The 16,322-nt window shown below is 46.1% G+C and overlaps 2 protein-coding genes across 2 annotated transcripts in view; both read left to right on the top strand.

Annotated features, from left to right (window-relative positions):
* LOC130560292 (interferon-inducible protein AIM2-like) overlaps positions 1 to 4,781 on the top strand; it is a 28,586-nt gene extending 23,805 nt beyond the window's left edge. Inside the window, exons 5-6 of the mRNA XM_057343984.1 lie at positions 2,087 to 2,230; positions 4,774 to 4,781. Coding sequence (XP_057199967.1) covers positions 2,087 to 2,230; positions 4,774 to 4,781 — 152 coding nt within the window. The remainder of the gene's footprint in view (positions 1 to 2,086; positions 2,231 to 4,773) is intronic.
* Positions 4,523 to 14,658, top strand: LOC130560086 (ribonuclease inhibitor-like). Its single transcript, XM_057343579.1, has 4 exons — positions 4,523 to 5,519; positions 12,657 to 12,830; positions 12,909 to 12,955; positions 13,039 to 14,658. The coding sequence occupies exons 1-4, from the start codon at positions 5,281 to 5,283 to the stop codon at positions 13,599 to 13,601; spliced, it is 1,023 nt and encodes a 340-aa protein (XP_057199562.1). The 5' UTR covers positions 4,523 to 5,280; the 3' UTR covers positions 13,602 to 14,658.
* Positions 14,659 to 16,322: the final 1,664 nt, after the last annotated feature.

Raw genomic sequence — 16,322 nt, 5'->3', positions numbered from 1 at the left:
GAAAATGAAATAAGATACTGTATATATACCTTTTAAGGTAGAAATGGATTAAAGTAATCAAATAAAACATAACATTGCATATGTACAAATAAAATAAAGATGAATCATAATTGAAGTTACAGAAGCTATTGAGTCACAAGCAGTGAGTGATTTCCTTGACTTTTAACAGACAGCAGGAATATGCTGCTGTCACTTTAAGAGGTATGAAACCCATCCAGTACACTGATACTGTACACATGCGTTGTTTTTCGTCCGTTCACTTAAGACATAACCTACTATGTTTGTTAAGATACACAACAAGAGGGACATGTTGACTTACTTCGTGTGTGAATTTGTCCGTTTAAGCGCTTCAAAGACAACTCAATATTTGCGCCATGTCTGAGACTTATGCACGCTTCAGATCTTCTCACAGCGCGCAAGCGAGTTTTCTTGTGCATCATCTTGCACTTAAATGTTTAAATTGACAAGGCTTGAATGAGTGTAGTTTAAACAGCAACATGTGCTGTTCAGGTCTCACCTGCACTCGCACGCTCACAACACCCAGGTGATGACAGCATAAATGACTGGTCATATTACAGCAGACGTCAATTGAAATTTGTCTACGTTATTTGATTTGTTGTAGGTATTAAATGTGTATCCATCGACAAACATACATTAGCTGAACTTTGTCAGTCTGTTTTATGCATTATAATTTTTAACGAACCATATTATAAATGCGTCGTCAGATTTAAGATGAGCCGCGGTCCAAGCGCGTTGGACCGTGTGCCGAACCGTTGGTGGAGAACCATGCTGTTCAATTATTTACCGAGAACCGTTACACTCCTACTATGCGGCCAAGGACCCGACGGCCATTGAGCTGGCCCTACCACAGACCGCACAGCAGGCAGCACCATCACGGCCTCTGGACACGTCTCATGACAGAGAGGGTTGGTATCCTGTGTGATGGACCCGCCACTGACATTGGCATGGGAAGCTGGTATCCCAAGGCCTTCTGCAGTTGCCAACCCAGAGCCCATCCTCAAGATGGCCGCCAGTCCAGAGCCCGTCCTCGAGATGAATGCAGCCCAGAGCCTGTTCACAAGATGTCCACCATGCCAGAGCCTACAGCCATCATGGCCCCACACCGGTGGTCCCAAGTAGGGCTGTCACGATTATTAAATAATCGTCTCATCGCGATTGTTTGACCTCATCGCAATGGTTTCAGATCATTGCAATTATTGCACATCTCTATAGAAGACACCAGGGGGAGCTGTACTGCATCTGCATATTTTATTGTAACTCAAGCATGGTAATACTTGTAAAATGTACCACCACAACACAATCACTTAAAAAAAAACTAAAGCATATACCATAAAAATAACCTGCAGTACAATTTAATATTATTTCAGTGTGAAAACCAGTCTACCAAAATCTCATTAACATAGAAGTAAACTTTTATTGTGGTCTTGCAAGTGATAAAAAAAACAGACTAGAAGCTTTTCTATGACTGATAGTATTTTAATGGTGGCTTCAATTCACTCTTGATCAATTTACTTAAGTATTTGGCGGTTGTATTATTGACAGGTAAAAGCCTAAACCTTAAGTATGATGACCCAATTTTTTCCTATATATTTCCAAGAAAAAGAACATAGTCTTTATATTCAGAACAATATGGTCGTTTCAATCGCTGAATCAAAAATGTATGAGAATTAAAAGTCAATTAACAGTTCTTCAAATAAAACAGACAATTAATCGTCATAACCGCAATGATTTATTAGACAATTAATCGTCAGACAAATTTCATAATCGTGACAGCCCTAGTCCCAAGTCCGGTGGTGTCCGTTCCTGAGGTTCTGCCCCAGGAATCAAACAGCCTGCCTAAACCAAGATGGCCGTCCTGGACTCAACTGTGCTCAGTGTCTCCATGACACTTTTTCTAGATTTTTTTTCTTTTATAAAGAAGACTTTTACCGAAATGCCCATAATGGGAAACTCCAGTGGGAGTGCGTGACCGTAACTACATTTCTTAGTTCCAAAAAAATCTCCTATGCCCATTGCCTCAGCCAAGATGGCTGCTCTGAACCTTCTCTTTTCCCTTGGCATCCAGCCCTGCCTTCTTCGCCATGGCGTCCAGCCCTGCCTGCTCCGCCCTGGCGTTCAGCCCTGCCTGCCCCACCCTGGCTCCCTGCTCCGCCCTGGTGCTCTGCTGCCCCACAGCTGCTCAGCCCTGGTGTTCTGCCGGCCCGCTCTGGTCTACTTNATCCGCCTCGTCCGCGCTCCATACACTCTTGGGACCAGGCCCCCCTTCGAGCCCCTAGGGGATGCCGCTCTTCCTCATCTCACAATGAAGACGGTTCTCCTGATGGCGCTCGCCTCCATCAAGAGGGTAAGGGACCTACAGGCATTCTCCGTGTCCCCTGACTGCCTAGAATTCGGACCCAGGGATTCTCACGTTATCCTGAGACCTCGGCCCGGCTACGTGCCCAAAGTTCCCACCACTCCCTTTCGGGACCAGGTGGTGAACTTACAGGCGCTCCCCACCGGGGAGGAAGACCCAACCCCATTTGTGTTGTGTCCAGCACGCGCACTGCGCCTTTACTTAGACCGCACACAGAGCTTCAGGAGCTCGGATCAGCTCTTTGTCTGTTTCGGAGGTCAGCAGAAGGGGAGAGATGTCTCCAAGCAGAGGTTGTCGCACTGGATTGTGGACGCTGTCACGACGGCCTACCAATCCCAAAATCGCCCGTGCCCACTCGCAGTGAGAGCTCACTCCACCCGGGGTATAGCCTCCTCGTGGGCCCTGGCACGCGGCGCCTCTCTCACAGACATATGCAGAGCTGCGGGTTGGGCTACACCCAACACCTTCGCGAGGTCTACAACCTCCACGTAGAACCAGTGTCAGCCCACGTCCTGCATGGCAACATGTAGGACCAGCAACCGGTAAGGTCTACGCCTATGATGGTACCTTCCCCCCTCTCTCGAGTGGGTCAGCATACTAATTCAGCCTCCATTCTTTCCCCAATGGGCGAAGAACAGGCACTCCATCCATCACTAAGCAAGCACCTCCTGCGGGCGGGCTGGAAGAGCAGCCTGAGTTATTCGCTACATAGCTCTAACCGGACCTAGTGCTACCAGATGTTGCAACCCCCCAACAGGGCGGTTCCGTCTGATGTATCCTCATGCTGGTTCCCACCTTGGTAACCCATGACCTCCTTAGGTGGACCTCCACCTCGCGGTTAACTCCTTCAGTCCGCACATTCTTCCCATGAGTTCTCCCCTAACGGTGAGACCATATTGGTATCTCCACTATTCTCCTCCCTGCGGTAGGAAGTGGTCTCTGTAGCGCATCCCCCGCTTGAGGAAGTAGCGCTTACCCAGTGGCCTTACGGTACCAGGCGGCTTCTCGCTGTTAGAGAAACAAGGCCACCGCCTGTGAGGCCGAAGGCAGGGGCCTTCCCACCTTTCAAGTAAAGCTCTGGGACCCCCTACCTACCCACTGGTAGGTTACAATTTCGCGGTAGCGCTCACGGCTGACACGCCCAGGCCAGTCACCGTCGCTTCGCTAGAGATTGTGACAGGGCACAGTGTTGTGGCGTTTTCCATAGGAACCCCATCTGTCGGTTCGACACACCGTCGAGAGACCGACAGAAAGGGAACGTCTTGGTTACGGATGTAACCTCAGCTCCCTGATGGAGGGAACGAGATGTTGTGTCCTTCTTGCCACAAACACGTGCTGCCCACTGCAGCAGTCGTGAGAGGTCTCAGGCTCCTCAGAACTAAGGTGAATGAATGAGGCACGCCGTCTCCCTTTTATGCCCGGATATCCGGGGGCGGAGTCCGGCATGCAAATTTCATTCGCCAATTTTCATTGGCCTTTTCTAAGTAGTCGGAAGCGATTGGTTCTCAAGGACGAACCCCATCTGTCGGTTCGACACAACGTCTCGTTCCCTCCATCAGGGAACTGAGGTTACATCCGTAACAAAGACGTTTTCTGTATTCACGCTCACAGACTTGGTCCCTTTTACTGTGTTTCGATTTACGCTACCTTTGCTCTAAATCCTGTTTGGTAAAGTCACGTTACTTATGGCCATGAGATAATGTAAAGTATATAATATCATTGAGGCATTCGCGGGACGAATGCATACAAGTATTGTTATGCTTCATATTACTAATCAGAGACTGTAAAATATGTATATTTGTTCACGATTATTATACCTTTTTTCCTTTGAGCTAAACTAATTCCTTGACTGAAATTGATGTTTTAAATAACTAATTTCATGGATGTGATCTTGAAAGATCTGGTGGAGAACCATATTTGGTGAGCTTTGCTCATCAATATAATAACATTAGCTAAAACCGCTACAATAACAATGCCACAAAAAGTAAATTAACAGATTTATGTGAAACAAATTAAGGTATTAAAGATCATTTCAAACAGTAAAACAATCTTTCACTATATGTAAACTCGTGATGCGGCACAGTTGGGTGGTTTTCCCTCTCCACTTCTAACAGAGTGATGTAAATGTTCCCTTATTTCCTGACAGTTACGCCATTTACAGTGCCCTTCAAACTGAACATGTTTTCTCACTTCGGGTCGGAATCTCACTGAAATGACGCGCGTCCCAGCCATCGTGCATCAGTTTTGGAGTCCCCTGGAAATACTTGTGCTGTCGTCTGTGGCACTTTCAGCGTGTTTCTGTGTTTGTTTGTATTTTGCGAGTATTTGCAGGACATGTGTCACCAAACTAATGAAGATGCTTTCTGAATGTGCTTGTGTTTTTTCTTCTGTTGCAGCGCCGTGATACCTAGCGGCTTCCGTAATATCCCGAAACCATCGTTCAAATCGCAATTAGCATTACAAAGTTGCGTGGTAGAACATCAGTCAATTGTGCTGATATTAGGAATCACTATATTAGATGTCGTTCTGCATTGCTCTTTGTGTCCTTAAAAGGCAAAACCAAAAGGCGACGGCACTTCAAACGGCTATTAATGCAGAACGTGTGCAACATGACTCACGATACCACTGTTTAAAATAGAGCGACATCACCAGAATCTCTGAGTTCTGACCCATCAAAGTTCATCACAATGTTAAATCTGTGGGATTTTTCTCCCTCCTGATGAACATCGTACGCCCGATCGATGGCTTATGAAAGTCACGCACACCTCTCCTCAGTGAAGCACATCATTTGAGCCTCATTCATGGGTCACGAGCGGATGAGATACACCACAGAAATAAACAGAAGAAGAAGAAGCCGACAGGAGAACAATAGTGTCGCTTTACTTCACAAACACCACCGATAAATGAGTGTCTGTCATACACTAGATGTTCTTTACACACTTCTGTATCATTGTGTTTTGGTTGTGTTTAGATTGTCCGGGTGTAATGTGACTGATGAGTGTTGTGAGAGTTTGTCTTCATGTCTACAATCATCGACGTCTCTGAGAGAGCTGGACCTGAGTAACAATGATCTGAAGGATTCAGGAGTGAAGCTGATCTCTGATGCTCTCAAGACTCACAACTGTCAACTACACACACTGAGGTGTATAATGACTCAATTCCTACACAGTAAACAAAAAATGTCCGGCACTTTAACAAAAAATGTGTTGCTAAAATTCTAACTAGGTACATTTTCTAAAGAATACTTGAGTGGTGCTTGCTGTGGCAAAACTGGGCAGTTACTAGGGGATTGTCCTTGGGGACCCAATCGCCTCGGTTCTTTTTTAGAAAAGGCCTATGAGAATTGGCGAATTAATTTTGCATATCCGGCTCCACCACGGACATCGGGGTATAAAAGGAAGCCAATATGCTTCATTCATTCAGCTTTGTGCTTTCGTCCCGACTTGATCAGTGGACAGTTCAACGTTATGTCAAATGATCACATTAGGGTGCCTATACTACTCGCCACTTCATTCATTCAGATTTGTTCTTTGGAGCCAAATGTTTAGGCTCGTCCCGACGCCTTTTTCTAAAAGAGTGAGATTTCTCATTCACCTTGTTTCACCTGATGGATATACGGTGCGATTAGCGGTGTTCACCTCGTCTCGTCCTTTAGTGGTTGAGCTTCCGGTGGGCGGAGTTTTGGTTGCATGCAGGGCTCGTGAGGAAGATGAAATGTCGGTCGCTACATCGGAGGGTGCGCTGCTTGCCTCGTATGATGAAGGACCTCTTAACGTCCTGCCCCTTCAGAACAACCCTCAGGATGAGGCGGATTCTGAGATGGCAGCGAAACTTTCCCAGGCAGCCGCAGGCATTGGACTAAAGGTAAGTCCTCCACCATTCCAAGAAAATCTACGTTTCTAAGTGGACCGTGCGATCGCGACGCATCTCTGCCCGCAGAACCTGCCACCTGGAGGAACCAACCAAGGCTCCCTTCAAAAGCACGTAAGTTCTCATCACTGATGGCGAGGGCTTACAGCACTGCAGGTCAGGCCGCTTCTGCCTTGCATGCTATGGCGATCCTTCAGGTACATTTTCGCACACCGCTACAGATTTCGCTCACCGCTACACACAAAGGTGACGGTGCATGCCCTGGGGAGGACGATGTCCACACTGGTGGTCCAGCACTTGTGGCTTAACCTTGCTGAGATGAAGGATGCGGTGATAATAGACATCCTTGCTTCACTCCCGTTCTTACTGTAAAGGCATATGTGAGTTGCCTGCCATGATCTACCCTACATGTCATCCCTTCACAAGAATTTAATGTTTGTGATCTTATCTGGCCACTCCATAGAGTCTCAGTAGCTTCCAGAAGGTCTGTCTATCAACGGTGTCAAATGCCTTCTCGTAGTCAATAAAGTTAATGACAAACTCTAACGACTGCTCTAGGATGATCTGTAGTGTTGCAATCTGATCAGTGCATGACCTTCCCTTTCGAAAACCAGCTTGTTGGTCAAGAAGTAGTGTGTCTATTTAATCTTTTATCCTGTTCAGCAAGACCCGGTTTGAACACTTTCCTGGGATTGACAGTAATGTAATACTGTATTTTGAGCAACAACTGAGATCACCTTTTTGGCAGCTTGATTATGTAACCTTCCTTCAATTCCGTTGGCACTTTCTCCTCTTCCCAGATCTTTTTGAAGAGGGGATGGAGCAGCTTCACACTGGTTTCTACATCCACCTTCAGTGCCTCTGCTGGTATACTGTCTTGACCTGCAGACTTTCGATTCTTTAACTGCTTAATTCCACAAAGAATTTTGTCCTTTCTGGGTATACTGAAGTAAATTGGTGAATCACTGGAGGCTGGCGGAATATCCTGTGGGGATGGGGGGATGGTATATTCAGCAGCTCTTCAAAATGCTCCACCCATCTATTCTTTTGCACTTCTTCATCTGCTATCATTCTACCTTCTCTATCCTTTATTGGTTTCTGTACATTGGTAAATTTTCCTGAAAGTATCTTGATATTAGAGTACAAGTCTCGTGTGTTGCCGTGTTGTGCTGCTGCTTCCACTTCTGTTTCCAGCATCTCTGTGTTGTTTTTTTTTGTCTGCCTTGATCCTGCGCTTTACGTTCCTGTTGGCTGGGTCTTCCTTATGTCTGTGTGTATAAGGGCCCAACACTTCTTGGCATGTTGTTTTCACTGCCTCTTTATCTTTCTGTCACTTTCCATTGACAGACTGTTATTCTTTTTTGCAGCTTATGCAGTACTTGAAACTCGCTGGAGAGCGTGATGCAGAATTTGTGCCATTTATTGTTATCTTTCAAGTTTGAGATATTGTATCGCTGTCATTGATTTGAACCCCCAGACCAGTTCTTCTCTAACTTGAGCTTCAAACGAGCAACAAGGAGATGGTGGTCTGATGCGACATATGCTCCTCTCTTGACCCATATGTTCTGAAGAGACCTACGGAACTCCTTTGAGATGCATACGTGATCAATGTGGTTCCCTTTCTGTCGGTCTCTCGACGTTGTGTCGACAGAATGGGGTTTGACTTGAGAACCTATCATCTTCTGACTAACTTTGAAAAGGCCAATGAAATTGGTAAATTAAATTTGCATGCTGGTCTCCGCCCCAGACATCCGGGTATAAAAGGAAGACGGCGTGCTGCATCCTTTTGTTTTTCGGATCGCCCCTTCTCGACAGTGACTTCCCCTGGGCGTCTCGGCAGTACCAGAGGTGTTTTAATAAAAGAGCTAATTTCTTCAGCGCGGCATGCCCCACTGTTCTCGTGGGTGCAACACTCTCATCAAGGAGAGGGACGGACACAATGTCTGCCTCAGGTGCTTGGGTGTCCAGCATGCTGAGGCGGCGTTCGTGGACACGTCCTGCCCGCACTGTGAGCGGATGATGATCCAGACGTTGCGGTCACAGGTGGCTGTGTTCTTTATGGACCCAGCCACCACCTCGTCTGCTTCCCGTTCTGTGACAGCAGCGGCTTTTGCCCTGCCGTCCGCCACGGTGAGCCGCGAGGGTGATATGGGGATTACCGTCAGCGTTAATCCATCAGCCACAGGCTCGCGGACCGTTCATGCCCCGTCTCGCTCGTCTGACCGTCCCTCAAAAGGCGGTCCCACCCATCTTGTTCCTCAGCCACGTATTCGGAAACGGTGCGTGATGTAGATGAGATGTCGCTTGCAGCATCGAAGGGCGACTTACTGGCATCCGAGCCCAACAATTCCTTGGAGCTCCCTCCCTCGGGAGGTCGAGCCTAGGAAGAGGCGGACGTCAGCCATGCTCTCCCGGGCCGCCACGAGCATTGGACTGCAGTGCACTGCACCGCCCCTTCCCCAATGCTCGCGACTGGATACTTGGTACCTCGGGTGTGAGGTACCTCGGCCCCGGTACCATTTTTCCTGGAAGTGCATGAGGAGCTTAGTAAGACCTGGAACGCCCTCTTCTCGGCGCGTTCCCGTCAAACTACCTCCGTCGCCCTTACTTCCCTCGATGGTGGGGCAGCTAGGGGCTACGTCGACGTGCCCCAGATGAAGCTTGCCGTCGCGGTGCATTTATGCCCGCAGACGGCCGCCACTTGTAGAGGTTGACCTAGACTCCCATTCGAGGCGTGTTAGTTTTCGGCATCTCTGGTGTCGAAGGCTTACACTGCCGCGGGCCAAGCTGCCTCCGCTCTACACGCCATGGGCAATCCTGCAGGTAGGAAGTGATCGAGGGGAATCACCCCTGCCGAGGACGCCATGTGCCCCAGGAGCCTCTGAAATACTCTGTATTTATATAATAACTCTGTTAATATAATTAAATAATAATAATATAATATAATATAATATAATAATAAAAAATAAAATAATAATAACTCTCTATAATAATATCAAATAACTCTGTCTCCATGACAGTGCGGCTGACTACCGAGCGCGCACAGTCAGTGCTGAACTGCTTGAACCTCTTCAAGAAGTTGCTTGAACCTATTCAAGCAGCAGCCAGCGGTCCCCCTGAAACTATTTCAGAGGCTCCTGGGGCACATGGCGTCCTCGGCAGGGGTGATTCCCCTCGGGTTGATGCACATGAGACTGCTCCAGCACTGGCTATCGGAGCTATCTTGGGGTCAGGTTCCCTGGAGAGCGTGGCACACCGGCAGCAGGCATATTGTCATCACGCCTCTCTGCCGACACACCCTAACCCCTTGGTCTTTGATGACCTTTCTACGGACGGGGGTCCCCCTTTGGCAGGTTTTGAGGCATGTCGTGGTGACGACAGACACCTCCTTGCAGGGTTGGTGTGCCGTGTGCAACGGGCACGCAGTGTCTGGTCTATTGACGGGCCGCCGCCTGCATTGGCATATCAACTGCCTGGAGTTGTTGGCTGTGCTGCTTGCACTGAAGAGGTTGCAACCTCAACCTGTAGGACAGCACGACTGCCATGGTGTATATCAACCATCAGGGTGGCATTCGCTCACTACAGTTATCACAACTCGCTCGACGCCTCCTCCCGTGGAGTCAACAGGTGACGAAGTCCCTGCGAGCCACACACATCCCGGGCGACCTGAACCAGACAGCCGATGCACTCTCTCATCAGTCGACGCCTCGTGGAGAGTGGCAACTCCACCCCCGCGCAGTCCAGCTCATTTGGGTGCAGTTCGGGCAGGCAGAGGTAGACCTGTTCGCATCCCCGGACACCATCCATTGCCCACTGGTACTCCCTGTCCGCAGCCCCCCTTGGCACGGATGCCCTAGCACACAGCTGGCCGCGGGACAAGCGGAAGTACGCCTTCCCCCCAGTGAGCCTCAATGCACAAGTCCTGTGCAAAGTCAGGGAAGAGGAGCATCAAGTGCTACTAAGTACTAATGCTTCTGACGACAACTCCCCCCTAGCCGATTCTCCTGAGGACCTTCTTTCGCAAGGGAAGGGCACGTTGTGGCATCCAAGACCAGACCTGTGGAACCTCCATGTCTGGCTCCTGGACGGGACGAAGAGATCCTGAGTCGCCTACCCCCTGCAGTTGTTGAGACTGTCACTTTCGAGCCCCTGAGAGAAGCCACTCGTTCTCATCTTACGATGAAGATGGATCTCCTGCTGGCGCTCGCCTCCATCAAGAGGGTAGGGGACCTACAAGCTTTCTCCGTGTCCACGGATTGCCTAGAGTTCGGGCTTGGAGACTCTCACGTTATCCTGAGACCCCGGCTGAGACCTACGTGCCCAAAGTTCCCACCACTCTCTTTCGGGACCAGGTGGTGAACTTGCAGGCACTCCCCACTGGGAAGGAAGACCCAACCCCATCCGTTTTGATCCTGTACGCGCACTGCGCCTCTACTTGGACCGCACGCAGAGCTTCAGGAGCTCTGAGCAGCTCTTTGTCTATTTTGGAGGTCAGCAAAAGGGGAGGGCTTTTTCAAACAGAGATTAACGCACTGGATCGTTGACGCCGTCACCACGGCGTACCAGTCCCAAGATCACCCGTGCCTGCTGGCAGTGAGGGCACACTCTACCCGGGGTGTAGCCTCCACGTGGGCACTGGCCCAGGGTGCCTCTCTGGCAGACATATGCAGAGCTGCGGGTTGGGCTATGCCCAATACCTTCTCAAGGTTCTACAGCCTTCGCATGGAACCGGTGTCAGCCCGAGTCTTGCATGGACCAACAGTGCTATTCTGCCTCCCTTCTTCGCCCACCTCCCCTAGGTGGACCTCCACCTCGCGGTACTCCCTTCAGTCTGCACATTCCTCTCATGAGTTCTCCCCTGTCGGCGAGACCATGTTGGTGTCTCCACTAAACTCCTCCCTACGGCAGGAAGTGGTCTCCGTAGAGCATTTCCTCAGTGAGGAAATAGCGCTTCCCCAGTGGCCCTTACGGTGCCGGCGGCTTCTCGCCGTTAGAGAAAGAAGGACTCCGCCCGTGACGGCCGGTGGCAGGGGCATCCCACCTTTTCCAAAGCTCTGGGACCCTCTACCTATCCACTGGACGGTTACAATTTTGCGCTATCACTCATGTCTGACACGCCCAGGCCAATCAGCATCGCTTTGCTAGAGATTGTGACGCGGCACAGTGCCGTGGCGTTTTCAATAGGACCCCATTCTGTCGACACAACGTCGAGAGACCGACAGAAAGGGAACATCTCGGCTACGTCTGGAACCTCTGTTCCCTGATGGTGGTAACGAGACGTTGTGTCCTTCATGCCACAACGCTTGCCCCCCGCTGCAGCAGTCGAGAGATGCTCTCAGGCTCCTCAGCACAAAAGGTGAATGAATGCAGCACGCCGTTTTCCTTTTATACCCGGATGTCCGGGGTGGAGACCGGCATGCAAATTTCATTCGCCAATTTCATTGGCCTTTTCAAAGTTAGTCAGAAGATGATAGGTTCTCAAGTCAAACCCCATTCTGTCGACACAATGTCTCGTTCCCTCCATCAGGGAACAGAGGTTACAGGCGTAACCAAGATGTTTTCTGTCAACAGATCTGGTGATACCCAGGTTGCCTTATGTATCCTTCTGTGCTGGAACAAGCTCCCTCCGATGACCAAATTACTTTTGGCACACAAGTTGACGAATCATTCCCCATTGTCATTCATCTTGCCTAAACCCTGGTCCCATGATCTGCTCATATCTCCTGTTGTCTCTGTCAATCTTGACGTTAAAGTCATCTATAACAATGATGATATTTCTTTTAGCTCAATCTTGTATGATGGTCATTAGTCTGCTATAGAAGTCATCCTTCTTTGTCTCATCGCTATCGTTTGTTGGGGCGTAGCACTGAATCAAGTCCAGGTTGGTCCTCATCTTTGTGTGGAAGGAGGCCATCATTATCCATTTGCCATGTGCATCTCACCCAAGTAACCCTCCCTGGGCTGTCCTCGACGATATTAGGGTCACTCCTTCAGTGTGTGGGGCACCGTCTAACTCTTGTCCTGAAAACAGCAGCAGCTCACCAGGGAGAGGTTGCTGGCCCCTCGCCCAACCGCCTTTGTCAACCGGGCTTAGGACCGACTATGGCGGAGTTGAAGCATGATTCATGTTGCTGTATTTGTGCCCCCCTGATGACATTTACCATAGAATACGACTAAGCAGGTGTCATCATCATACAGTCTACATGCATGTCGTACCCGAGTTTATTAGATCCATGTCATGGAGTGTGACCTGACATGATCTTACAAGATCCCTGAAATCTTACAGTCTGTAGCAGGCTTTACCACCCTGGGGTATAACACCGATTTTGAGGTATAAAAATCATTATTATATGAAACCGACAGAGACTAACTAAAGAGTGTGTTGACATGTTGATGTGTGTGTTTGCAGGTTATCAGGTTGTATGGTGACAGATGAAGGTTGTTGTTATTTGGCTTCAGCTCTGAGTTCAAACCCGTCACACCTGAGAGAGCTGGATCTGAGCTACAATCACCCACAACACTCAGCACTTCAGCTGCTCTCTGATAGACTCAATGATCCAAACTACACACTCAACACACTCAAGTAGGACACACAACATACACACACCAGCAGAATGTCACTTCATGTTTCTGTGTTTAATGTGTGTGTGTGTGTGTGTAGTGTGAGTCATGGAGGAGAGAGAAGAATTACAGCAGGACTACACAAGTGTAAGTCTTAGTCTACACACACACGTAGATTGATTTAGTGATTGTTGTTTTGTTGTGTTATAAATGTCTGTTCTTGTGTTCAGATGCCTGTGATCTCACACTGGATCCAAACACAGCAAACACTGAACTCAAACTGTCTGAAGAGAACAGAAATATCACAGGTGTGAGAGGGCGTCAGTCGTATCCTGATCATCCAGATAGATTTGATCATCGTCCTCAGGTGTTGTGTAGACAGAGTCTGACTGGACGCTGTTACTGGGAGGCTGAATGGAGCGAATCAGTTGTTCATATATCAGTGTCATATAAAAGCATCAGCAGGAAAGGAAGGAGTCGTGACAGTGTGTTTGGACTCAATGATAAATCATGGATTCTGATCTGCTCTGATAACACATTCACTGCACGTCACAATAGTAAAGATACAGTCATTAATGTCTCTTCAGTTGTGTGTAAGAGAGCAGGAGTGTATGTGGACGAGTCGGCCGGCACTCTGTCCTTCTACAGCGTCTCTGACACACACACACTCACACACTTGCACACATTCTACACAACATTCACTGAACCGCTCTGTGCTGGATTTACTGTGTTTGAGGACTCCTCAGTGTCTCTGTGTGATTATAAAACAGATGGTTCTGATCTTTGGATCTGATTGGTTGAGTCATGTTGTAAATAATTTCAGAAACACACACCTGTGAACACATGACAGCAGTACTGCATGAGTCAAGAGTCATATTTTATATCAACATCATTACATTTGTGTCACTGTGTTTATTTTATGAAACATTTTCATGTATGTGAAGTAATTGTTTTATGAAAGAAATAAGTTGTGTGAAGTTGTGGTTTACAGTGAATTTAGAACAGTTAAGGGAGTTTCTGTGTTGTGTCCAAGTCCAACAAAACCTCTTATCTGTTCTAAATTCACTGTAAACCACAACTTCATGAGACTTGCTTTATTAATATCATTACAGTTTATTTTCTGTGTTATTTTATGAAAACCTCACGTTTATGGAATGACCATTTTATAAAAGCAAAATAAAAATATTTTGTGTAATATTGTTACCATATTTTTAAGTAAATATCTGTGTCATTTTGGGGGTTATAACTTTGCATTGTTCCTAACACCACCTCTTAGCTGTTATAAATTCACTGTAAACCACAAATTTATGAAGTTATTCTTTTATAACATCTGAAATAAAAAATGTGTTATGGGATAATGTTTGATGAGTTTGATTGACATCTGTTTTAGACAATGAGCAGGTTATCCAGACTGTGGTCATTTTACTTTTTTATTTCTTATGTATGCTCATGTGAACAATAGGCCTATGTTTACATCTTGCCAGTTTCTTATTATCTACTATATGATTTTTATACTTCCTTGTGCATTACATAGACGTATCAGCAGATGTGATACATTTTATGCAACAATTTCATATAACCTCTGTTTCTTTGATTCAGTTTGTTATGTGGCTATGAAAACTGCCTACGAATATTAAACAAGTGATTCATAAATGTTATTCTGTTATGTTTTTGTGTTGGACTCCCGCAGGGGTTGACAGACTTAAATAAAATTGTACTTTTTTGGTAAAGTGTTTATTTAAAAAAATATTCCCTTAACAGAGTATGAATTACACATCTGTTCAGGCTATAAATTGAATATTGACAGAAACTACCATGTGCAGCAATTGACCAATCAGAATCGAGTATCCCAGAGAGCTGTGTTACATATAACAAACAAAATAAAATCTGGGCTATTCGTGTTTTTTTCTATTTTAGATAATAGTAAAATAATCTGAGTTTAAATTCAGGAGTAAAACAAGTTGCTTCATCTAGTGGTTAAATGAGCAAATATATGAAAAACCCTGTTATTATAAGTATTTATATACAAACCCGATTCCAAAAAAGTTGGGACACTGTACAAATTGCGAATAAAAAAGGAATGCAATAATTTACGAATCTCATAAACTTATATTTTATTCACAATAGAATATAGATAACATATCAAATGTTGAAAGTGAGACATTTTGAAATGTCATGCCAAATATTGGCTCATTTTGGATTTCATGAGAGCTACGCATTCCAAAAAAGTTGGGACAGGTAGCAATAAGAGGCCGGAAAAGTTAAATGTAAATATAAGGAACAGCTGGAGGACCAATTTGCAACTTATTAGGTCAATTGGCAACATGATTGGGTATAAAAAGAGCCTCTCAGAGTGGCAGTGTCTCTCAGAAGTCAAGATGGGCAGAGGATCACCAATTCCCCCAATGCTGCGGCGAAAAATAGTGGAGCAATATCAGAAAGGAGTTTNGCCAGCCTGCAGTCCAGATCTTTCACCCATAGAAAACATTTGGCGCATCATAAAGAGGAAGATGCGACAAAGAAGACCTAAGACAGTCGAGCAACTAGAAGCCTGTATTAGACAAGAATGGGACAACATTCCTATTCCTAAACTTGAGCAACTTGTCTCCTCAGTCCCCAGACGTTTGCAGACTGTTATAAAAAGAAGAGGGGATGCCACACAGTGGTAAACATGGCCTTGTCCCAACTTTTTTGAGATGTGTTGATGCCATGAAATTTAAAATCAACTTATTTTTCCCTTAAAATGATACATTCTCTCAGTTTAAACATTTGATATGTCATCTATGTTGTATTCTGAATAAAATATTGAAATTTGAAACTTCCACATCATTGCATTCTGTTTTTATTCACAATTTGTACAGTGTCCCAACTTTTTTGGAATCGGGTTTGTAATTTATTTAATAATGTAATGCTTAATAGTGTGACAAATTAAACATTTATAACATCACTGATATCCCAATGGTCAGTGTTTTATGTGACCTTATTGTTATATTTTTGTGACCTTTGTGAACAAATTTGTTCAATTTTAAAGCAATGTCACACTGATTTGATTTGTTTTTAATATATTTAAAGGCACTTAAATCGTACATTTATTTTGTGTTCTTTTATTGTATATTTTATTTACGTCTAAAACGCTTAAATGAAAAATAAAAAATGTTATGTTCATTTTACTTTAGAAAGATTTTTATAAAAAGCTTCATATCAGTAATTAAAACACATAATAAGTTATACTTTTGCTTTTAGTTACATCTGATGGCATAAAAACAGCAAAAACATGAATGGCCACTACAAGGCTAGTATACTCACTGGCAGGGGTGGACAGGCCATCTGGCATACCGGGACTACACCCTCATGTCCGACGTAATGAACAGAGGGCCGCTCCTGCCGAAGAAGTCCGGGGCCACTTTTTATTCGCAGTCCGCCCCTGCTCACTAGCTGTATATTGGCTGAAATCTATAAACAAAAATGTTATAGCAAACTTTGTCTCAGTTTCATGGGTTTAGCTTAAACCCGG

Source organism: Triplophysa rosa, linkage group LG10, assembly GCF_024868665.1.
Source record: "Triplophysa rosa linkage group LG10, Trosa_1v2, whole genome shotgun sequence".
NCBI lineage: Eukaryota > Metazoa > Chordata > Actinopteri > Cypriniformes > Nemacheilidae > Triplophysa > Triplophysa rosa.
The sequence above is the reverse complement of the archived record's forward strand: the minus strand, read 5'-3'. Positions and strand labels throughout refer to the sequence as shown.